At 55.7% G+C, this 8,912-nt stretch overlaps 1 protein-coding gene across 1 annotated transcript; it reads right to left on the reverse strand.

Annotated features, from left to right (window-relative positions):
• Positions 1-1,703: 1,703 nt before the first annotated feature.
• PROK1 (prokineticin 1) lies at positions 1,704-7,792 on the reverse strand. The gene is made up of 3 exons (XM_008528150.2): positions 7,359-7,792; positions 4,608-4,733; positions 1,704-2,999 (listed from the first exon to the last, which is right to left on the reverse strand). The coding sequence occupies exons 1-3, from the start codon at positions 7,434-7,436 to the stop codon at positions 2,880-2,882; spliced, it is 324 nt and encodes a 107-aa protein (XP_008526372.2). The 5' UTR covers positions 7,437-7,792; the 3' UTR covers positions 1,704-2,879.
• Positions 7,793-8,912: the final 1,120 nt, after the last annotated feature.

Here is an 8,912-nt window from a genome sequence, read left to right on the forward strand (position 1 = left end):
GATGCCTCACCAGAAGATGACAGCTGCTTCTAAGAAAGATGTACCTAGGATGGGGCAGGGCCCAAAGGGGCAACGAAGCGTTTCTCCTGTACTCCTTAGAGTGACAGACCTCTTCCCACAGGTGGGAGCATTGTCCCCCTAAACCTCTGATCGAGTCTAACACTTGTGGATATCTGGCAAAGGATCCCCATCTGCTTTGAGAAAGTTGCGTCTTTCTGACGCCTCGATCTTTTCCACTTCAGCTCTTCTTGCTATTCCCACTTTAGCCACTAGATGGCACCAGACTCCACCAGTTGGGGGGATGACTTGGGCCTGAATAAGGGGAGGGAAAGGCCGTCATGGAAGGAGCCTGGGTCTTGAAAGAGTGTCGGGTTTCACCTAATCCTAATTCAATTTAATTCTTCTAGGATACAGTCTTATTATGGATATACTATTCTTATAAGTAGATTCTTTTTATAGCTATATTTATGAAGAATCTAAAGAATTCTCACAAATATACTTTTCTTAGCCTTCCAGCCTCCCCTCTCTGCTCTTCAGACTTCAGCAAAAACAGCAGGGAACCGAGGCAGAAACCAATTATACGTTCCTCAAAATTCTGATATAAAAAATAAGGCTGGTCCGGTTAGATTAAATGGGTGGATCTGCCCAGTGACAGGTCTGCAGAGGGCGAGCTCCCAGGCGGGGATGGAGAGACGCAGTGGTGGGTGGCCTGTCAGTGTGCGCCACGCCTGGGCGTCCTCGTGCCTGCAGCCATCTTCCTCTCTGCTGGGCTGAGGCAACTGTATTGCCTCAGCCAGCATGGCTCTGCTGCGGGCAGGGCCCAGCATGACTGGGGACAGCATGACCTGGAGCAACCCATGGGACCTGGAGATCCAAGGGACAAGGATGGACAAACTGGAATCCTGGACATGGAAAGGAATTCCATATCCAGGACCTGAGCCTGAAATTTGGGGAGACAGAGACTGGTGGGCAGCAAGAAGAGGCACAAGTCAGCAGAGCAGCCACGATGTCTGTCCAAGGAACCAAAAACAAAGAACAACCCCTGTGAGGGGCCCAGGCAGGGCGCTGCTGGGTTCAAGGGCAAGTGCAGAACAGCCCCTCAGGGAGGGCAGGAGCCCCTGGGCCTCTGAGAAACAGGGGTATACAATGTACTTTCATCTTACATTTGCATTTTTCTAGAGGAGGAATTGAGGTGAGAAGGGGCCATGGGGCCAGCAGCCCGGTCCTTAGAGGAAGCTCCCAGCCCTGGGTTCAGACAGGGAGCAGGGCCTCACCAGGCCATCCTTGATATGGACATTCTCACCCCACACGTAGTGGCCTGGTGGCATCAAGTATTCGACACTAAGCAGAAGGGACTAAATTGCAGAACTGGGAGTTACAACCCATCCAGATTTCCCCAGTGGAATCATGCCACCCAGATGCCAGCTCACAGCCCCCTTCCTGCCTCCAATCTACCGACCCATCTGAGCTGCACAGCCCCTGCCCGGAGCCCACCGAGCTGCCTCTCACCCTTCCTTTAAAGAGACCCTGAATCCACTTTTTCTGAAAATTGCCCTAGCTGGGAGGAACAGCAGTCTCAACCCGCCTCCACGGGCACAGTCCGGTCCTGCCCATCCCCCCACTCCCCATCCCCACCCTGACCCCACCCCAGCCCACCCCCTGCCGCAGTCCCCACACAGGTGTAGCAGGAACACGACAGCCACTCGCCTCTTGTTCATGCTTTTATTCTGCAACTGGCAGGTCGGTGTGCACAGCTTCTGGCTCACCACGCCTCGGGCCGCGTCCAGGTGTGAGGTGCTGAATGGGCTGGGCCAGTGTTTTGAACAAGGATGGAGGCCAGTGACACAACCCCAGAGAAACTAGTGAACTTGAGGAAGCCCTTGCTCCCTTGGGAAGGCGCTGGCTGGCTGTGGGGCCTGTGCAGCCCGGCTGTGACCTCTGGGTGGTAGCTGCCTTCCTGTGATGGAAATCGCACCCCCTCCCGGAGCTGGGCAGAGGCCAGTCCTCCTCAAAGTCAAGGATCTGCTCTCGGGGCCTGATCCCGGGAAAGGAGCTGTTTAAGGTAACTCCCTAATTGCCTCCTAAAATGTCAATACTGATTAGATTGACTGCCACTATTTGCATTTTAATGGGGAGGCTGTGGGAATGGGGGGCTTCCCAGGTTAACTGGTAAAGTGTTAGGAGGGGCCTTGGGGCCATTGCAATTCCGACCTGGTGGGCAGCCACAGGCTGGTCAGGACCGGGCGCTGGAGGCCCACTGACTTCCCTGGCTCCCCACACCTGCCCCCAGGTCACTGTCCACTGTGCTCTGGGAAGGTCTGACCTGGGGCCTGAGGCCTACAAACAAGGAGCTAGTCGGTCAAGGAAGAGGAGCACCTCACAGGTTGACCCTCATGGGCCTCACGAAAAGGGCCGAGGCTCCGGCCAGGACCTGTGTCGGAACGTCCAGTTCAGGCAGAGAAGCACATGCAGGGAAGCGGGGGGGTCCGGGGAAGACAGGTCACCTCTGAGGAGAGGGAGGGTGGGCGACGCAGGGACCAGGGAAAAGACTCCCCTTCCTGTTCTTTCCACCCCTCAGGTGGCCTGGGCAGCGGAGAGGGCCAGTCAGGCTACCTCCAGGACCACAGCCACCAGCTGGACACCTTCAGCTTCAGGCCGGCCTGGCGGACCGTGTCACCGGTGGTATGTGTCTGCACACGTGCACATGTGCGCTAGGAAGGAGGGACTGAGGTGGGCAGTGTGAGGAGCAGGGACAGGGCAGCGGGGGGCGGGGGTGGGAGGGGAAGCTGGGCCACGTGGCAGAAATAAAAGTCCATAAGAGGCTTCCCCAAGCTGTGCTCAGGAAGAGGTCAGCGGGTATCCTGAGACCAGACAAGCTCCTAAAAGTTGATGCCCTTCAAGTCGGTGGAGCAGCGGTACCTGCCGTCCGGGCCCCTGGCGCACAGCAGGTTGGGCAGGCAGGGACAGGTGTGGTGCTGGCGTTTTCTGAAGAAGGGGATCTGGGGAGAGAAGAGAGGAAGGATGACACCCTCACCAAAGGGAGGTGGGCTTCCTGGTAGGAGCCTCTGGTCAGCCCAGCCCTGGCCAATGTCTCATCAGCCCACCCCAGCACAATAACAGCCACTACAGAGGAGGAAACCGAGGCACAGAGTGGCTAAGCAATGTGCCAAGATCACACAGCTAGTCTATGGAGGAGCCAGGATTTGAACCCAGGCAATCTGACTATGGAGACTACGTGATCAGCCACAACATGATGCTGTTCACCCCCAACTCTAAAACCCCACAACCCCCAACACTGCCTCCAGATCCCCTCACTGACGCAGCACACACGTGCATGCGCGCAAACACACACACACATTCATTGACTGAACATCACTTATAGCTCATCCATTATGTGCTCAACACTGGTGGGTGCCGGAGATGCAGCTAGACAGACAGACACTGTCTCTGCCCTGTGACTCACACCCAGAGGAGTGCTGAACCACTGAGGTTTCCGCAAGGTGGGTTGAACCGAAGCAGTTAGTGGTTAGGAGCATAGGTAGTGTCAGATTGCCTGGGTTCATATCCCTGGTCTGCCACTTCCCGGCTGTGTGACAATGGGCAAGTTATTTAACCTCTCTGTGCCTCAACTTTATTATCTTTAAAATGTACCTCATATGGTTGTAAAGAGGTTTAAACTACGTATTTACAAAAGGCACTTAGTACGAAGAGTGGCACGTAGTAAACACTCGGCTTTAGCCTTTATTACCACTGTTGTCCCCTTTAGGAATACAGATCTGCAGCCAAACCATCTCACACACCCAAGGGACAAGCACTGCTGCGCTGTCCCATCGTCTCTCCCCGCGCCTCCTCGTCCTACAGGTAGGCCATGATTGGGAGAGAGACTACTGGAGGATGCCCTGATCCCAGATGAACCCGGGGCTCCCGGGTGCGCGCACGTCCCAGAGGAACACGAAGGACCCTTGAACCACACGAAGCACCCTTGAACCACACGAAGCCCCGAAAGCGGGCTGGCAAGCCTGGGCCCCGCCCCGCGCAGGCCCCGCCCCTGCTGCTGCCTTCTTCCGACCCTTCAGGAGCAAAACCCGGTGGCCCAGCTTTGCCGTCTCGCCTGGGAGCTGGCTGTCCGGGGGTCGCAGGGCGGGAGCTGGGTGCCCAGAGCAGAGAGGAGTGAGCGCCTCCTTACGGTGTGTGCCCAGACGCCCAGCTGGCCTCGCCCTAGCCCGGCCCTGGACGGAAGGCAGTTTTGCAGGTCTTATTTCCCGTCCTTTAGGGAAGGTTCTTACGGAGCAAAGGACCTTCAGGACCCTTTCAAAACCTGAGTTTATCCGATCCGAAAGTGACTCATTGTATACGTGAGGTGACTGTAGTCCACAGCGGTTATGCTGATGGCCCAAGACCCTTCAGCAAATGAGGAACTGGGGTCCCAGCCTCCAGATCGTACAGGCTGTGTGGTTAGCACCCCCCTCGAACCCAGGCTGCCCCCGAAAGCTAGGAGGCAGTGCCCGGCGTCAGTGCGATATGGCTAGAGCTGGAGTCAGAAAACTGCGGTTCCAGTCCCCGCTCTGCCTCGCTAGCTGTGTGCCCCGAGCAGGTCCCTGCAGTACCTTGTGGCTGCCGGGGTGGCAGTCGTCTCCTTCCCGCCCCAGCGGCGTGCACATCCGCAGCCCGCGCAGCCACAGGCTGACGGCGCAGCAGGTGCCCGGCCCGCACTGGACGTCCCGCTCGCAGGCCTGCAGGGGAAACAGGGGGGCCTTACTGCCCGGTAGTGCCCCCGGGAGAAACCAGAGGGAAGGGCCCCTCCAAAATGCCCCTGGGGGCTGGGGACGGCTGAGAGCAGCCCCCACCCCCACCTCTGCGCCTCACAGGACGCCTTGGACTGTGCGTCATTATTGCCCCTGCTCCTCTCGCGGCAGGAGGCTCAGGGCTCAGCGGGGCATCAGACCTGGATCTGAGGAACCCTCCTAGCTGCTCTGAGGCCGCTCAGTAAGGAGGCCGTCCTCCTCCTCTGACAAGTCTAGAGGGTAGGAGACAGAGCTTTCCTAGCGCCAGTAGATGCTCAGTGGATGCTGGTGGAGCTGAATTAATTTGAACTCCTAGAGGGGGGAGGGGCCCTGACGGCCCCAGCCCCTAGGCATCGGTGCGGTTTCCCTGGGCAGGGACTCTCCAGCCCTGAGACTGCACCTGGGGTTGGTGCCTCCCCTCCCCACACTGGCACCCCCTTGGCCCTCACCAGAAGCCCAGCCTCATCTGAGGTGCCAGCACCCCAGAGAACAGGTATCTCCCCCAGGCTTCTCTGCTGGCCTCCCTGACCCCTAGATAGAGATGGATCCTGCGGGTTGGGCTCCCAGAACAGGGACAGAGTGGCCATGCCTGGTTTCTGGAAGGCGTCATTTGTAAAGAAAGCCACACAAGTCCGCTTTTAACAGGAGCCTGGATTGAGGAAAACAGAACTCTGAACTGCTCCAGACTCAAGGCGGGCCATGAGGGAGAAGCACCCAGACTTTCCACTTCCAGAGGAGCTTTGCGGCTTTTTGGAGCTGAAGTTCGGAGCTGAGTTTTGGTTGGCTCTTCTTCTCCAACAGGAGGCCGTGGAGCCCCCTCCGGCTGCCTGTGGGGGACGTGGCAGAACTGGAAGCGCCCAACCTGCTCGGCTCCAGGAGGGAAAGTGGGGGATGCCAGGGCTGCTCGTCACTCAGAGGAGGTGCAGGTGGCAGTCACCTGGCCATGCCAGTCTCTAGCCCTGTGAGGGCACATCTCACACACCGACCAGCCCCTGCAAGCTCCGAGTTAGGCCCAAGCAGACCCCACGTGACTCTCCTTCCAAAGAGGTGGGCCGTCACCATCCCACTGTGGGAGGAGGGACCACCCAGGACGGTCGCAGTCCAGGGAGCAAGGGAGTGCGGAGATGGGAGACGGTAGAACCCGGCTCTTCCTGAGAGTCCCACTCGGGGCCCCACAGGGCGTGGAGAGGGCAGGGAGGCTGCACCCGGTTCTAACCGCTGGTCACATTGGTCGCCTGTCGTGCATTCCTCGTCCCCTGGCTTTCTCTCTCACTGTGCTTTTCAAAGGGGCCCCTTGAAGGCTTTTCCAAGAAGATGCTCTCCCGTCTCTCTCAGACCTGCTTCCTGCCCCGTCTCTGGGCCAGATGTCAGAGCTCACGCGGTGAGGTAACCGGGCTTTGGGGCTGACCTGCTGCTCCCGTCTCAGTGGGGTACCCCAGCTTCTTTCCTTCGCCTTGCCCTCCGTCATCTTCCCGCTGCACAGCAGGAGGACAGCCTCCAGGGGGTACGCTCATTAGGTGTAATTCCACCCTAACAATTTGATTTACGCTCTGGGTCTCGAAAGCATTGGCTTGCCTTTACTATCTGTTCTTTGAACTGTCTTTTTTCTCTAAAAAGGAGAAGAAAGCAGTTTTCCTTTCTATGAACATTAAAAACAACCCGATTCCAGGAATTGTTTGGCATTTCTCTACATTTCCATTCTCTCTGTAAAAAGTCGGAGGAGGTTGAAATAAAAGTGAATTCCTCTCTCTCTTTTTTTCTGGTGGCTTTTGTCTGGAAACCTCTCAGGTGAAGAGTTACTTTCTGTTTTAATGAGACTGGTCCCACTGCCATAACACGACCTCTTCCCCGTCTGGGGGTGTTCCAGGTAAAGCCACCCTCCTGAGAGAGGGCCACAGTCTGAGTGTTTCAGACACTGAAGTGCGCAGTGCCTGTGTGGGCGGAAGCTCTGATGTGAGGCTGGATTTCTCCTGTTATCTGATGCCTACTTTTGGGGACACTTAGCCAAATATGGCTGTCACCCATATTCCTATCAGAACTGGGCACAGAGTGAAAACACACTAACAGCAAGGGGAAGAAAGAGATTCACAACGGCCATTCCCATGAGTAGGCAAAGGGCAGGTTAAACATACCCAGTAGAAGTAATAAGGTCCCCGCCTTTAACTACGTCAACATGCTGCATAAATCAGACTTTGCATGTGGACCAGACCGTATATAAAAACCAAAACCTACACCACAGATAAATTAAGGGATGCTAATCCACTTTGTAAAGGAATTCCTTACTACACAATAGCAGTCGTCATTTTACCAAAGAGCTAAATTTCAAAATTTCCAGGGCCCTCCTAATGCACTGAAAACAGGATTTGATTCACAGACGGCTTCTCAAAAGCAGATCCTGTTTAGCAGAGTGGGGTGTACCTAATGGGACAATCGTGTGGGACCCCTCTCGGAAGTGCTGCCTGATGGCTAACGGCTCTGTCCTTCTGCTCTGCCTCCTGTGAGGTTCCTGCCTCCCCGCCCGTGCAGACCCTGACACCCTCCAGAAACCCAGGGCGAGAATGTGAGAGGACTTACCCCCGTGATCACGGCACAGTCGGACACAGTCACCAGGAGGAGCATGAGTGAGACTCGTGTGGCACCTCTCATGGTCATTTGGGGTGAAGGCAAAACACTGCTGGCCCCACTGCCACTGGCTTCCTCCTGCTCAGTTTGGTGCCATCAGCTGGGAAGACCAGGCTCTCCGGCCCCCTCCCTCCTCTCAGATTTATATGGTCCGATCCAGGCTGCCTATGGACGCCTGTCTCCTCTCTTCCCTTCCCCGTCACCAGTGTTATTCAGATGATCTCAGACACGAAGATGAGACCTGCATCCCTAATGACATCAAATCACCATCAAAACCAATAAAAATGAACACATCGGGGGCTTTGACCGTAGCTCTACAGCTCCCAGGAACACAGCGATCCTGTCAGTTCTGTGCCTTGCACTCCGTAGTCCTCTCTGCCTCTGGCGCGTCCTTCTGTTCTGCTTGGAGCACAGGAAGGGCTTTGGTAATGGATTAAGGGATTTAAACATTGCCATTTATCCCTCTCTGCTCTAAACCATGCAGCATACAGGACCATCCACTCCTTCACACTCAAGCCGACAAGCACTCTCTGGGCATGTACCGTCGGCTCAGCTCAGAGTTGGCGGCTGAGAGGACACAATGGGTGAGGCAGTGTCTCTGGTCCTCTGGAAGGTTAAAATTCCAATAGGGAGACATGAGACACTGAGACAACAAGGTCAGGCTTGTGGGGTTGATGTTCCTGAGAGATGCACATAAGGCCGTGCTCTGTAACAGGCTCAGGATGCACACCGGGTGTTGCTTAGTACAGGAACCAAAGGGCAAAAGGTGGGCCGGCATGCAGGTCCCTGCAGAGAAGTGTGCTTGGGCTGGAGTACAGCTAAGAGGTACGGGGAGCCACGCTGCTGCTTCCTGTCTCTTGGGTGAGCATGAGTGGCCTTATTCATGGGCGAGCCAACACCGTGGCCTCAGATGCCAGTCTTGTGGGAGGCTGACTTTGGGCATGGTCCCTTCTGCTGGGAGGGGAAGGCCCTGGCCCCAGACCCCCCTATGCCAGACAGCCCAGAGAGAGCTCCCCAGATAGTTTGTCAGACAATCTGACTTCCCTCCACAGGGATAAAAGCTCTTACTTCCCATGGTCCATCCTGCAATGTGTTAATAGGTGCTATACACCCAAATAAATAAACAAAAGGTTTCTACAGTCAAAGCTTTAGGAAACACTGATGACACAAGTTCAACCAGCTTTTTTACTGCAGGACTTTTCAGGGCCTTTCATATGCTAACAAGCATTTCAAACACCAAGCAGGGTAATGCAATTTGCAGTATTTCCCAAACAGATTGATACACAAAATGCTTTCTTCTTGGCATGTCTCAGGGGGATAGGGTTCCCACATAGGAATGTTGACAGGTGTGTGTGAGTACAGAGAGAGAGGAACCAGCACAGCCCCCAAGAGCTAGATCCCAAAGACGTACGTGTTGACTTCTAATCCGAGATGGGTCATCAGCTTCATGACCCTGAGAATGGTGTTAACGTCCCTAAGCCTCAGGTTCCTGTCTGCAACAGGGGG

Source organism: Equus przewalskii, unplaced genomic scaffold, assembly GCF_037783145.1.
Source record: "Equus przewalskii isolate Varuska unplaced genomic scaffold, EquPr2 ChrUn-13, whole genome shotgun sequence".
In the NCBI taxonomy this organism is placed as follows: domain Eukaryota; kingdom Metazoa; phylum Chordata; class Mammalia; order Perissodactyla; family Equidae; genus Equus; species Equus przewalskii.